This window comes from Pristiophorus japonicus, chromosome 4 (assembly GCF_044704955.1).
Source record: "Pristiophorus japonicus isolate sPriJap1 chromosome 4, sPriJap1.hap1, whole genome shotgun sequence".
NCBI classification, from domain to species: domain Eukaryota; kingdom Metazoa; phylum Chordata; class Chondrichthyes; family Pristiophoridae; genus Pristiophorus; species Pristiophorus japonicus.
In genome coordinates this window covers 209306869-209322553 of record NC_091980.1, presented here as the reverse complement: position 1 = coordinate 209322553, position 15685 = coordinate 209306869, and the positions used below count along the sequence as shown (strand labels likewise).

General features: G+C 44.0%; 1 protein-coding gene across 1 annotated transcript in view; it reads right to left on the bottom strand.

The window, feature by feature from the left end:
- scfd1 (sec1 family domain containing 1) overlaps nucleotides 1-15685 on the bottom strand; it is a 255518-nt gene that overhangs the window by 225406 nt on the left and 14427 nt on the right. The window contains exons 6-8 of the mRNA XM_070877445.1: nucleotides 4599-4686; nucleotides 2768-2857; nucleotides 2060-2115 (exon numbers count right to left, since the gene is read on the bottom strand). Of these exons, the coding sequence (XP_070733546.1) occupies nucleotides 2060-2115; nucleotides 2768-2857; nucleotides 4599-4686 (234 nt within the window). The remainder of the gene's footprint in view (nucleotides 1-2059; nucleotides 2116-2767; nucleotides 2858-4598; nucleotides 4687-15685) is intronic.

Genomic DNA, 15685 nt, shown 5'->3' with positions numbered 1-15685 from the left:
AATGAAACGACAGTTGTCATTGGATCACAATTTGGCTAATTTTTTGATTACATATCGAAATACTCCTCATACAACTACTGGTAGAACACCAGCAGAGTTGTTTCTGAAACGACAGCCACGAACCAGATTCTCGTTGTTAAAGCCAAGTTTGGCACAGTCCGTAGAAGAGACGCAATTAAGACAGCGATAGAATCATGATAGAGGTAGAGTAAAAGTGAGATGTGTGAAATTAAACCAGAAGGTGAGAGTGAAAAACCATCACCATAAATGGTTAAAGTGGTCACCAGGAAGAGTGGTGAAGATATGTGTTCCTCGCACATATTTGGTAAAGATGTTTGATAATGGACAGGTTAGGTTTGTTCATATTGATCATATTTTACCTACAGACATGGAAGGAGTTGAAGGTGGGAATGTTTCAATTATTTCTGACTCATCAGTTAGTTTTGATACACCAGTAGCAAATCCTAAATCCAATGTACTGGAAACAAATCCAGGAGAGAATCAGAATGAAAGTCTGAGTCAGAGTCAAGAAAACAAAAGAGCCTGAAGTTAGTGAGTTCAAATGAAAATCAAGGAAATTCCGTGGAGGAAAACGTTCCTCAGGATGAGTCTCGAATGAGTTTAGATTCGACACAATGTTTGGAAGGTTCTGTTCGAGAGCGAAGGTATCCTCTTCGAAACAGAAAACAAGTGGTAAAGTTAAATTTGTAAATATGGAAAAAGAAAGTTTATATCCTGTGTTATGTTTAAACATGAAAGTTATGTATGATGTTTGTTATAATAACTTCATTAAGGAGGGAGAAGTGTAATGACTGTAAGCTTGTAATGTTTGTAGCTCCACCCTGTGGATGTGGACGTATTGTGTACTGCAATTGCAGTTAATAATTAAACAGAACCAGGCAGATTTCCGGAGGCTTCCAAGAGAGCTGCTTGCCATGTTGGAAGCTGTGTGTGCTTGTGCTCTGTGAATAGATCACAAGCATCGATGAGCATGTTATTGGTAAGTGCCATTTGATAGCACTGTCGACGACGCCTTTCATCACTTTGCTAATGAGAGTAGGTTGATGGGGTGGTCATTGGCCGGATTGGATTAGCAGTACACTCGCCTCGGAGTCAGAAGGTTGTGGGTTCAAGGGTCTCTCCAGGGACATGAGCACATAAATCTAGGCTGACGCTCCAGTGCAGTGCTGAGGGAGTGCTGCACTGTTGAAGGTTCCACCTTTCGAATGAGATGTTAAAGAGTCCCCGTCTGCTCTCTCAAGTGAACGTAAATGTTCCCATGGCACTATTTTGGAGAGAGCATGGTAGTTATCCCTGGTGTCTTGGCCAATATTTATCCCTCAATCAACATAACAAAAAAAAGATCACATTGCTATTTGTGAGAGCTTGTTTTTGTGCAAATTACTGCTGTGTTTCCTACATTACATCATTGATGACACTCCAAAAGTACTTAATTGGCTGTGAAGCGCTTTGAGACGTCCGGTGGTCATGAAAGGCGCTATATAAATCCAAGTCATTTTTTATTGCTGTTACTGCATAAGCTAGCATGCCTATTTCCAAAATTAACTGAGTTTGCAACCAGGTTTGTAAACTTAATACTCACAGAAGTGAGGGTTCTTTTCTGTGAATTTTGTATTCATCAAGTTGAGGGGAATTAGTGGTGGGAAAAGAATATTTTCTATTTTGGCATCAACTGTCAACTTTGAACACTTCCAGGCCATAAAACTCCCTACTTTTCCTTGAATAGTTAAATGAGATATTTAACATCTACATGAGCAGGCAAATGGGACTGCAGTTTAATAGCTCATCCAACAATGCAGTACACTCAAAGCCCTCAGACTCGGGTGAATATACTACCACCTGAGCCAACCATACCTAAATTAAATTGATTTGCTTTACTGGCTGATTGAAAACAAGACTTAACACCAACCAACGTCACTTTTTTATAGTTGATAGTTACATATAGGCAATGTTTTGGTATATCACATAGTTTTTTTTTAAAAAAGTACCATACATTTTCTATCATGTAAATTGAAGGAAATTAAAATGCATTTCTTACCACTGCTACCATGTCAGCTGCATTTCCTCGAGAACATCGTATAATAGGAACAGCACCTAATGTAAAGAAGACAATCAGACGACAAGACTTAAAAGTTGCAAAATGTATTTATTTACTTTTAAATACAAGCCTGACATTTGTTTGTTTTTGTTATCTTTCTTCCGGTGTCTCACACCACTCACCACCAACTCAAGCTTTTCCCAATACCACTCTGAACTGGACAGTAGAAGTTGTGTTAAATGCAGTCTCAGTTTTTTCTGTGAACCACCTCACTTCTGCTTGGCTTCTCTCCACAATGCTGTCCATGAGGTCTGCAACTCAATGGATATGGACTGTGGAGGTGCAGTCATACATCACATCTGACCACTATGTGGTGCAGAATACCGATGTCTCAACTGGGCAACCTAAATTAGTCTTTAGCAATACACTTTTCTGTAGCGTTTTATTTACATTCTGTAAATCTGGCACACTCAGTTAATCTCAATTAACGTAGTAAAAAATTTACTGCTCTTTCAACTTTTGAAATACTAGTTCCAGCATATATTCATTAAAATAATAAATGTTGGTACCTTTCTTAATACATCATTTTATAAAGCAATATTGAAGAAGTACATAAAAGCAGATCCTTTTCTTTAAACCATTTGACGTGTATCTCCAGTCTTAAAAGGGCTCACGGTAACATGTCGCGATTTACTGCACTGTACTTACCTATCGTAACAAAAAAGCAGAAGAGGCTGTCCACCAGGGTGTCCATAATGATCTCCATTTCAGTATCAGTGATATCAGGTCTATTGATTGCTAAAACAAGAGACAATAGTAAAAAAGTAGTTAAAGCAATTTGCAAAAATTAGATATCTCGGAAGGCAGCCAGAAGAGATGGCCAGAGGAGGAGGAAGGGGAAAGCAGGACAGAGGTGATAGGCAATGGAGGATGAGGATTGCAGTGGATCAGGGTGCCTTTAAAAAACTAAAGACACACTGGAAGAGGCCAAGCATGTACCAGGGGAGGGCTCTGGAGGTGCAACATTAGGAACTGACTGGGCAGGCCATAATGAGACCAGAGAATGCGTCAATAGTGTGCTATTGGCCCGGAAGCTTTGGGAACTGCGTTTGATTTTACGCTCAAGCAGAGACGAGAACTAATCCTTTCCAGATATACTTAGATTAAAGTTTGTGTCAGAGTACCAAATGTTTTTCTTTCATCCTAACATTAATGAATTCTGATAACGGCTAAGAGATTACTATTCTGCCAATGCCTTTATAATGCAATTTCATGCTGTCAGGGCCAACAAATCGAACTAGTTATGGGTTTTGCAGTTAATGTTACGTGGCAGGTCTTTTAATATTGTAAAGACCTATTACAACATTACCTACAGGTGTAACTGTATCGAAATGTTGAAATTTTAAACATTGATTTTGCTATAGACAGTACCTGACATAACAAAGACCGCCTACTACCACCTCCGTAAAATTGCCCTTCTCCGCCCTTGCCTCAGCTCATTCGCTGCTGAAGGCCTCACCCATGCCTTTGTTACCTCTAGACTTGACTATACCAATGCACTCCTGGCTGGCCTCCCGCATTCTACCCTACGTAAACTAGAGGTGATCCAAAACTCGACTGCCCCTGTCCTAACTTGCACCAAGTCCCGCTCACTCATCACCCCTGTGCTCGCTGATGTACATTGGCTTCCGGTTAAGCAACGCCTCGATTTCAAAATTCTCATCCTTATTTTCAAATCCCTTCGTGGCCTCGCCCCTCCACATCTCTGTAATCTCCTCCAGCCCCACAACCCACCCAAGATGTCTGCGCTTCTCTAATTCTGCCCTCTTGAGCATCCCTGAATTTAATCGCCTAACCATTGGTGGCTGTGCCTTCTTGTTGCCTAGGCCCCAAGCTCAAACTCCCTGCCTAAACCTATCCATAACCCTAACCCGAAATCCACCTCTCTTTCCTCCTTAAAACATACCTCATCACCTGTGCTAATTTCTACTTATGCGGCTCAGTGTCATTTTGCATCTCATAATACTCCTGTGAAGTGCCTTGGGATGTTTCACTACGTTAAAGGTGCTATATAAATATAAGTTGTTGTTGTTGACATAGGAATTTTCAATGCAATTTGCATCAGAATGTTACAACCCATTCATTGTTTTTAATATATAACAGACATGCATCCCAATGGGAAAAATATCTTAAGTTTTAGGCTAGTTAATTTATGTGGAGCATCTTACAATAATTTTTTCTTTCAGGGACAGATAGATACAACATTTTTAAATTACTAACTCTAATGTGCCATTGGCTCATCTGCAGAGATGTCCAGAGTCCAGATCAGCCCATTCTCACAGCTGAAGGAAATACACAATTTTTCATTTTTCTACAACTATATTTTACTCTAAGAATGATTTATGTAGCTTGTATGTTTGTTATTTTGAACTACCTGTACCATCAAAAACTAGATTGAGCCTAAATGAGCCTTTTTTGTCAAAACATTTTTGACGCACACATCAATTGTAGAAAGTAAGAAAGAAATTAGAGCTAATACCATGATACGAGATAAGCTCCTTGTTCTGGTTGCACAACACAAACATGTCATCTTCCAAAGTGATAAAGTTTAGATACTGATCAAATACCTGCAAAAATAAGCAAAATTGGAAGATCAGAATACGATTTTAACTCTGCATTATGTTATGTAAATATTAAATTTGTTAATGATCCACTGACATTAGCACAATCAATATAGTGAAACTGAAACTTCAAATTGCTACTTTCACTTTTAAGCTAGATGTTTTAGTCATGTTATCCCAGCAATTCAGAGACTGAAGTTTGGTTTCTTGAAGCTAGAATTTCCAAAAAATCCACCAGCGCTGGATTGCCGCCCAAAATACCTCTAAGATTTTTAAATTACCACGGACGAAAAATTCCACAAAAAAAGGAAAAAATTCCGCCCGGCGAAAAAAAATGGACCTTGCACCCCAATTCTTGGCAGAAAACAGGCCAATTCTTAAACAGAATGGGCGGTAATTACTAAAATTTAGACCGAGGCTGTAGATTGGGCCTAGGAGGGGGAAAACACAAAACATATGTTTATGTTTTTTTGGAAAAGATAAGAATTAGGACAGGAGTAGGCCATCTAGCCCCTCGAGCCTGCTCCGCCATTCAATAAGATCATGGCTGATCTGATAAAATAAAAAATAAAAAATCAGAACACATTCTCAGGACCCTTTTCACAATCACTGTAAAATAATTATTAAAAACCCATTAACTTACCTTTTTTTGCAGGGCTACTTACCCGCTGCTTCGCTTGGGCGGTTTTTTTCTACTTACCTACGGGTCACCGCTGAGTCAAAAATGGGGCAATAGCGGTCTTTGGACGGTGCACACTGGCGATCCGCTCCCCAGCAGGATTTCAAAACCGCTGGCAGAACTGATTTTCACCGACCCGGTTTTCGCCCAAACCGGACAATACCGCCGAGAAACCGGGCGGAGATGCATTGCAAATTCTAGCCAAAGGTCTCTGGATTACTCGTCGAGGACAAGTAATCCAGAGGCCTGGACAAATAATCTGGAGAAAGGAATTCAAATTCAGTTAATTAAATAAATCTTTAGCCGTAATGGTGACCATGAAACTACCGGATTGTCGTCAAAAACCCATCTGGTTCACTAATGTCCTGTAGGGAAGGAAATCCGCCACATTTATCCGGTCTGGCCTATGTGTGACTCCAGTTCCTCAGTAATGTGGTTGACTCTCAACTGCCATCTGTAATGCCTAGCAAGCCACTCAGTTGTATCATGCTGCTATCCAAAACAGTTTGAATAAAACCAGACAGACCACTCGGCATCGATCTAGGCACCAGATTCGGTCACGGCAAAGGCACATCCCCAATCAACCCTGCACAGTATTCCTTGACGAAAATTGGAAGGGCTGTCCAACAGACTAGTCAAGCAACAGCCCGACAGTCACACTCTCAGAATCCTACATTTCAGGCAATGTCCCAGACTCCATCATCATCCCTGGGTATGTCCTGTACCATCAGCAGGACAGACCCACCAGAGATGGCAGCATAACTGTGTAGTCAGGAGTCAGTGGCCCTCAGAGTCTTCAACAATGACTCCGGACACCATGACATCTCTTGGCATCATGTCAATCATTAACAAGGAAACATCCTGCTGATTCCCATCCACCGCCATCCCTCAGCTGATGAATCAGCATTCTTCCATGTTGAACATCTTTTGGAAGAAACACTGAGGGTAGCAAGGGCACAGAATGTACTCTGGGTGGGGGAATTCAATGCCCATCACCAAGAGTGGCTCGATAGCACGACTACTGACCGAACCCCGAGTCCCAAAGGACATAACCGCCAGACTGGGCCTGCGACAGGTGGTGAGAACATAAGAACATAAGAATTAGGAACAGGATTAGGCCATCTAGCCCCTCGAGCCTGCTCCGCCATTCAACAAGATCATGGCTGATCTGGCCGTGGACTCAGCTCCACTTACCCGCCCGCTCCCCATAATCCTTAATTCCCTTATTGGTTAAAAATCTATCTATCTGTGATTTGAATACATTCAATGAGCTAGCCTCAACTGTTTCCTTGGGCAGAGAATTCCACAGATTCACAACCCTCAGAGAAGAAATTCCTTCACAACTCTGTTTTAAATTGGCTCCTCCGTATTTTGAGGCTGTGCCCCCTAGTTCGAGTCTCCCCGATCAGTGGAAACAACCTCTCTGCCTCCATCTTGTCTATCCCTTTCATTATTTTAAATGTTTCTATAAGATCACCCCTCATCCTTCTGAACTCCAACGAGTAAAGACCCAGTCTACTCAATCTATCATCATAAGGTAACCCCCTCATCTCCGGAATCAGCCTAATGAATCGTCTCTGTACCCCCTCCAAAGCTAGTATATCCTTCCTTAAGTAAGGTGACCAAAACTGCACGCAGTACTCCAGGTGCGGCCTCACCAATACCCTGTACAGTTGCAGCAAGACCTCCCTGCTTTTGTACTCCATCCCTCTCGCAATGAAGGCCAACATTCCATTCGCCTTTCTGATTACCGGCTGCACCTGCAAACAAACTTTTTGGGATTCAAAAGAGTTTCATGCACAAGAACCCCCAGGTCCCTCTGCACAGCAGCATGTTGTAATTTCTCCCCATTCAAATAATATTCCCTTTTACTGTTTTCCCCCCCCCCCCCCCCCCCCCAAGGTGGATGACCTCACATTTTCCGACATTGTATTCCATCTGCCAAGCCTTAGCCCATTTGCTTAACCTATCTAAATCTCTTTGCAGCCTCTGTGTCCTCTACACAACCCGCTTTCCCACTAATCTTTGTGTCATCTGCAAATTTTGTTACACTACACTCTGTCCCCTCTTCCAGGTCATCTATGTATATTGTAAACAGTTGTGGTCCCAGCACCGATCCCTGTGGCACACCACTAACCACAGATTTCCAACCCGAAAAGGACCCATTTATCCCGACTCTCTGCTGGCCAGCCAATTCTCGATCCATGCTAATACATTTCCTCTGACTCCGCGTACCTTTATCTTCTGCAGTAACCTTTTGTGTGGCACCTTATCGAATGCCTTTTGGAAATCTAAATACACCACATCCATCGGTACACCTCTATCCACCATACTCGTTATATCCTCAAAGAATTCCAGTAAATTAGTTAAACATAATTTCCCCTTCATGAATCCATGTTGTGTCTGCTTGATTGCACTATTCCTATCTAGATGTCTCGCTATTTCTTCCTTAATGATAGCTTCAAGCATTTTCCCCACTACAGATGTTAAACTAACTGGCCTATAGTTACCTGCCTTTTGTCTGCTCCCTTTTTTTTTTAAACAGAGGCGTTACATTAGCTGCTTTCCAATCCGATGGTACCTCCCCAGCGTCCAGAGAATTGTGGTAGATTATAACGAATGCATCTGCTATAACTTCCTCCATCTCTTTTAATACGCTGAGATGCATTTCATCAGGACCAGGGGACTTGTCTACCTTAAGTCCCATTAGCCTGTCCAGCACTACCCCGCTAATGATAGTGATTATTTCAAGGTCCTCCTTTCCCGCATTCCCGTGACCAGCAATTTTTGGCATGGTTTTTGTGTCTTCCACTGTGAAGACCGAAGCAAAATAATTGTTTAAGGTCTCAGCCATTTCCACATTTCCCATTATTAAATCCCCCTTCTCATCTTCTAAGGGACCAACATTTACTTTAGTCACTCTTTTCCGTTTTATATATTGGTAAAAGTTTTTACTATCTGTTTTTATGTTTTGTGCAAATTTACTTTCGTAATCTATCTTTCCTTTCTTTATTGCTTTCTTAGTCATTCTTTGCTGTCGTTTAAAATTTTCACAATCTTCTAATTTCCCACTAACCTTGGCCACCTTATACGCATTGGTTTTTAATTTGATACTCTCCTTTATTTCCTTGGTTATCCACGGCTGGTTATCCCGTCTCTTACCGCCCTTCTTTTTCACTGGAATATATTTTTGTTGAGCACTATGAAAGAGCTCCTTAAAAGTCCGCCACTGTTCCTCAATTGTGCCACCATTTAGTCTGTGTTCCCAGTCTACTTTAGCCAATTCTGCCCTCATCCCACTGTAGTCCCCTTTGTTTTAGCAGAGTACGCTCGTTTGAGACACTACTTCCTCACCCTCAATCTGTATTACAAATTCAACCATACTGTGATCACTCATTCCAAGAGGATCTTTTACTAGGAGATCGTTTATTATTCCTGTCTCATTACACAGGACCAGATCTAAGATAGCTTGCTCCCTTGAAGGTTCTGTAACATACTATTCTAAGAAACAACCCCGTATGCATTCTATGAATTCGTCCTCAAGGCTACCCCGTGCGATTTGATTTGACCAATCGATATGTAGGTTAAAATCCCCCATGATTACTGCTGTTCCTTTTTCACATGCCTCCATATTCCCTTGATTACTGTCCGCCCCACCGTGAAGTTATTATTTGGGGGCCTATAAACTACGCCCACCAGTGACTTTTTCCCCTTACTATCTCTAATATCCATCCACAACGATTCAACATTTTGCTCATTAGAGCCAATTTCGTCTCTCACAACTGCACTGATATCATCCTTTATTAACAGAGCTACCCCACCTCCTTTCCCTTCTTGTCTATCTTTCCGAATTGTCAGATACCCCTGTATGTTTAATTCCCAGTCTTGGCCACCCTGCAACCACATTTCTGTAATGGCCACCAAATCATACCAATTTGTAATGATTTGTGCCGTCAACTCATTTACTTTATTTCGAATGCTGCGTGCGTTTAGGTAGAGTGTTTTAATACTAGTTTTTAAACCATGATTTTTAGTTTTGACCCCTCCTGCAGCCCCTTTATATTCATACATATTGTCCCTTCCTATCACCTTGTGGTTTACACTTACCCCAGTGCTACTCTGCTCTGTTGCCTCCTGCCTTTTGCATTCTTTCTTGGGGTCCTGTTCATCTGCGCTCTCACCCACTCTAACTAGCTCAGAGCCCTCTCCTGGGTTCCGAATACTCCTCGCATTGAGGCACCGAGCTTTCAGGCTTGCCTTTTTATTACACTTTGACCCTTTAGAATTTTGCTGTACAGTGGCCCTTTTTGTTTTTTGCCGTGGGTTTCTCTGCCCTCCACTTTTACTCATCTCCTTTCTGTCTTTTGCTTCTGTCTCCATTTTGTTTCCCTCTGTCTCCCTGCATTGGTTCCCATCCCCCTGCCAATTCGTTTAACTCCTCCCCAACAGCACTAGCAAACACTCCCCCTAGGACATTGGTTCCGGTCCTGCCCAGGTGCAGACCATCTGGTTTGTACTGGTTCCACCTACCCCAAGAATTTGAATCCCTCCCTGCTGCACTACTGCTCAAGCCACGTATTCATCTGAGCTATCCTGCGATTCCTACTCTGACAAGCACGTGGCACTGGTAGCAATCCCGAGATTACTACTTTTGAGGTTCTATTTTTAAAATTTAGCTCCTAGCTCCTTAAATTCGTCTCGTAGGACCTTATCCCTTTTTTTTTTTACCTATATCGTTGGTACCAATGTGCACCACGACAACTGGCTGTTCACCCTCCCTTTTCAGAATGTCCTGCACCCGCTCCGAGACATCCTTGACCCTTGCACCAGGGAGGCAACATACCATTCTGGAGTCTCGGTTGCGGCCGCAGAAACGCCCATCTATTCCCCTTCCAATTGAATCCCCTATCACTATCGCTCTCCCACTCTTTTTCCTGCCCTCCTGTGCAGCAGAGCCAGCCATGGTGCCATGAACTTGGCTGCTGCTGCCCTCCCCTGATGAGTCATCCCCCTCAACAGTACTCAAAGCGGTGTATCTGTTTTGCAGGGGGATGACCGCAGGGGACCCCTGCACTACCTTCCTTGCACTGCTCTTCCTGCTGGTCTTTCATTCCCTATCTGGCTGTGGACCCTTCACCTGCGGTAAGACCAACTCGCTACACGTGCTACTCACATCATTCTCAGCATCGTGGATGCTCCAGAGTGAATCCACCCTCAGCTCCAATTCCGCAACGCAGTCTGTCAGGAGCTGGAGGCGGATACACTTCCCACACACGTAGTCATCAGGGACACCGGAAGTATCCGTGTTCCCACATGGTACAGGAGGAGCATATCACACGACCGAGCTCTCCTGCCATGACTTAATCTTTAGATACACTTAATTTGGCGACAACAATGTTAACAGGTTACTTTCTGATATGAAAAAGAAAAAGAAAAGCTACTCACCAATCACTTACCCCTTTGTCTGTAACGTCACCTTTTGATTTCTTTCTACTTCTTTTTTGCTTTTTCTCCCAGCTGCAGCTGCACAAGCTGGGCCTTTATAGGTCCCTCCAAGTACCCCGGACTCGCGCTGCTCGAACTGTCGCTCCTCCTTCGACATTGGGCCTTTATAGGTCCCTCCAAGTACCCCGGACTCGCGTTGCTCAAACTGTCGCTCCTCCTCCGACATTGGGCCTTTATAGGTCCCTCCAAGTACCCCGGACTCGCGCTGCTCGAACTGTCGCTCCTCCTCCGACATTGGGCCTTTATAGGTCCCTCCAAGTACCCCGGACTCGCGCTGCTCGAACTGTCGCTCCTCCTCCGACGTTGGGCCTTTATAGGTCCCTCCAAGTACCCCGGACTCGCGCTGCTCGAACTGCCGCTCCTCCTCCTCCTCCGAGAGAACCAACACGAGGGAAAAACCTACTTGACCTTGTTTTCACCAATCTACCTGTCACCGATGCATCTGGTAGGAGTGACCACCGCACAGTCCTTCTGGAGACGAAGTCCCATCTTCACACTGAAGACACCCTCCATTAAGTTGTATGGCATTACCACCGTGCTCAATGGAATACATTCAGAACTGATCAAGCAGCTCAAAACTGGGCATCCAACCCTGGTTCAATGAGGAGTAAAGAGCATGCCAGGAGCAGCACCAGGTATAACTAAAAATGTAGTGCCAACCTGGGGAAGCTGCAACACAGGACTACATGAATGCTAAACAATGGAAGCGGCATGCTATACTCTGAGCTAAGTGATCCCACCACCAACGGATCAGATCAAAGCACTGCAGTCCTGCCACATCCAGTTGTGAATGGTGGTGAACAATTAAACAACGAACAGGAGACAGCGGTTCCACGAATATTCCCATCCTCAATGATGGTGGAGCCCAGCACACGAGTGCAAAAGACAAGGCAACCATCTTTAACCAGAAGTGCCAAGTGGATGATCCATCTCTTACTCCTCCTGAGGTCCCCACCATCACAAGCCAGTCTTCAGCCAATTTGATTCACTCCACATGCTATCAAGAAGCAGCTGAGTGCACTGGATACAGCAAAGGCTATGGGGCCCGGCAACATCCCACCTGGCTGTAGTGTTGAAGATTTGTGCTCCAGAACTAGCCACACCTCTAGCCAAGCTGTTGCAGTACAGCTACAACACTGGTATCTACCCGAGAAAATGGAAGATTGCCCAGGTATGTCCTGTCCATAAAAAGCAGGTCAAATCCAATCTAGCCAATTACCGTCCCCATCAGCCTACTCTCAATCATCAGCAAAGTAATGGAAACTATCGTCGACAGTGCTATTAAGCGGCACTTACTCACCAATAACCTGCTCACCAATGATCAGTTTGAGTTCTGCCAGGACCACTCAGCTCCAGACTTCATCAGGGGAGAGCAGCAGCAGCCAAGTTCTAGGCACCGTGGGTGGCTCTGCTGCACAGGAGGGCAGGATAAAAGAGTGGGAGAGCTATAGTGATAGAGGATTCGATTGTAAGGGGAATAGATAGGCGTTTCTGCGGCCGCAACCGAGACTCCAGGATGGTATGTTGCCTCCCTGGCGCAAGGGTCAAGGATGTCTCGGAGCGGGTGCAGGACATTCTGAAAAGGGAGGGTGAACAGCCAGTTGTCGTGGTGCATATGGGTACCAACGATATAGGTAAAAAATGGGGTGTGGTCCTACAAGACGAATTTAGGGACCTAGGAGCTAAATTAAAAAGTAGGACCTCAAAAGTAGTAATCTCAGGATTTCTACCAGTGCCTTGTGCTAGTCAGAGTAGGAATCGTAGGATAGCTCAGATGAATATGTGGCTTGAGGAGTGGTGCAGAAGGGAGGGATTCAAATTCCTGGGATATTGGAACCGGTTCTAGGGGAGGTGAGACCAGTACAAACCGGACGGTATGCACCTGGGCAGGACCGGAACCAATGTCCGAGGGGGAGTGTTTGCTAGTGCTGTTGGGGAGGAGTTAAACTAATATGGTAGAGGGATGGGAACCTATGCAGGGAGACAAGAGGGAAATAAAATGGAGTCACAAGCAAAAGATAGAAAGGAGAATAGTAAAAGTGGAGGGCAGATTACAAAAAGGACCACATTACAGCAAAATTCTAAAGGGGCAAAGTGTGTTAAAAGGACAAGCCTGATGGCTCTGTACCTCAATGTGAGGAGTATTCGGAATAAGGTGGACAAATTAACTGCACAGATAGCAGTTAATGGATATGATGTAATTGGCATCACGGAGACATGGCTCCAGGGTGACCAAGGCTGGGAACTCAACATCCAGGGGTATTCAACATTTAGGAAGGATAGACAGAAAGGAAAAGGAGGCGGGGTGGCGTTGCTGGTTAAAGAGGAAATTAATGCAATAGTAAGGAGGGACATTAGATTGGATGATGTGGAATCGGTATGGGTGGAGCTGCAGAATACCAAAGGGCAGAAAACGCTAGTGGGAATTTTGTACAGACCACCAAACAGTAGTAGTGAGGTTGGGGACAGCATCAAACAAGAAATAAGGGATGTATGCAATAAAGGTACAGCAGTTATCATGGGCGACTTTAATCTACATATTGATTGGGCTAACCAAACTGGTAGCAATGCGGTGGAGCAAGATTTCCTGGAGTGTATTAGGGATGGTTTTCTAGACCAATATGTCGAGGAACCAACTAGAGAGCTGGCCAGCCTAGACTGGGTGATGTGTAATGAGAAGGGATAATTAGCAATCTTGTCGTGCGAGGCCCCTTGGGGAAGAGTGACCGTAATATGGTAGAATTCTTTATTAAGAGGGAGAGTGACACATTAATTCACAAACTAGGGTCCTGAACTTAAGGAAAGGTAACTTCGAGGGTATGAGGCATGAATTGGCGAGAATAGACTGGCAAATGATACTTAAAGGATTGACGGTGGATAGGCAATGGCAAACATTTAAAGATCACATGGATGAACTTCAACAATTGTACATCCCTGACTGGAGTAAAAGTAAAACGGGGAAGGTGGCTCAACTGTGGCTAACAAGGGAAATTAAGGATAGTATTAAATCCAAGGAAGAGGCATATAAATTGGCCAGAAAAAGCAGCAAACCTGAGGACTGGGAGAAATTTAGAATTCAGCAGAGGAGGACTAAGGAGTTCATTAAGAGGGGGGGAAATAGAGTACGAGAGGAAGCTTGCCGGGAACATAAAAACTGACTGCAAAAGTTTCTATAGATGTGTGAAGTGAAAAAGATTAGTGAAGACAAACGTAGGTCCCTTGCAGTCGGATTCAGGTGAATTTATAATGGGGAAGAAATGGCAGACCAATTGAACAAATACTTTGGTTCTGTCTTCACGAAGGAAGACACAAATAACCTTCCGGATGTACTAAGGGACCGAGGGTCTAGTGAGAAGGAGGAACTGAAGGATATTCTTATTAGGCAGGAAATTGTGTTAGGGAAATTGATGGGATTGAAGGCCGATAAATCCCCGGGGCCCGATAGTCTGCATCCCAGAGTACGAAAGGCACTGGCCCTAGAAATAGTGGATGCATTGGTGATCATTTTCCAACAGTCTATCGACTCTGGATCAGTTCCTATAGACTGGAGGGTAGCTAATGTAACACCACTTTTTTAAAAAAGGAGGGAGAGAGAAAATGGGTAATTATAGACCGGTTAGCCTGACATCAGTAGTGGGGCAAATGTTGGAATCAATCATTAAGGATGAAATAGCAGCGCATTTGGAAAGCAGTGACAGGATCGGTCCAAGTCAGCATGGATTTATGAAAGGGAAGTCATGCTTGACGAATCCTCTGGAATTTTTTGAGGATGTAACTAGTAGAGTGGACAAGGGAGAACCAGTGGATGTGGTGTATTTGGACTTTCAAAAGGCTTTTGACATAGTCCCACACAAGAGATTGGTGTGCAAAATCAAAGCACATGGTATTGGGGGTAATGTACTGACGTGGATAGAGAACTGGTTGGCAGACAGGAAGCAGAGAGTCAGGATAAACAGATCCTTTTCAGAATGGCAGGCAGTGACTAGTGTAGTGCCCCAGGGCTCAGTGCTGGGACCCCAGCTCTTTACAATATACATTAATGATTTAGATGAAGGAATTGAGTGTAATATCTCCAAGTTTGCAGATGACACTAAACTGGATGGCGGTGTGAACTGTGAGGAGGACGCTAAGAGGCTGCAGAGTGTCTTGGACAGGTTAGGTGAATGGGCAAATGCATGGCAGATGCAGTATAATGTGGATAAATGTGAGGTTATCTACTTTGGGGGCAAAAACACGAAGGCAGATTATCTGAATGGCGGCAGATTAGGAAAAGGGGAGGTGCAACGAGACTTTGGTGTCATGGTTCATCAGTCATTGAAAGTTGGCATGCAGGTACAACAGGCGGTGAAGAAGGCAAATGGTATGTTGGCCTTCATAGCTAGGGGATTTGAGTATAGGAGCAGCGAGGTCTTACTGCAGTTGTACAGGGCCTTGGTGAGGCCTCACCTGGAATAGTGTGTTCAGTTTTGGTCTCCTAATCTGAGGAAGGACGTTCTTGCTATTGAGGGAGTGCAGCAAAGGTTCACCAGACTGATTCCAGGGATGGCTAGACTGACATATGAGGAGCGACTGGATCAACTGGGCCTTTATACACTGGAGTTTAGAAGGATGAGAGGGGATCTCATAGAAACGTGTATGCTTCTGATGAGACTGGACAGATTAGATGCGGGAAGAATGTTCCCGATGTTGGGCAAGTCCAGAACCAGGGGTCACAGTCTAAGGATAAGGGGTGGGCCATTTAGGACTGAGATGAGGAGAAACTTCTTCACTCAGAGTTGTTAACCTGTGGAATTCCCTGCCGCAGAGAGTTGTTGATGCTAG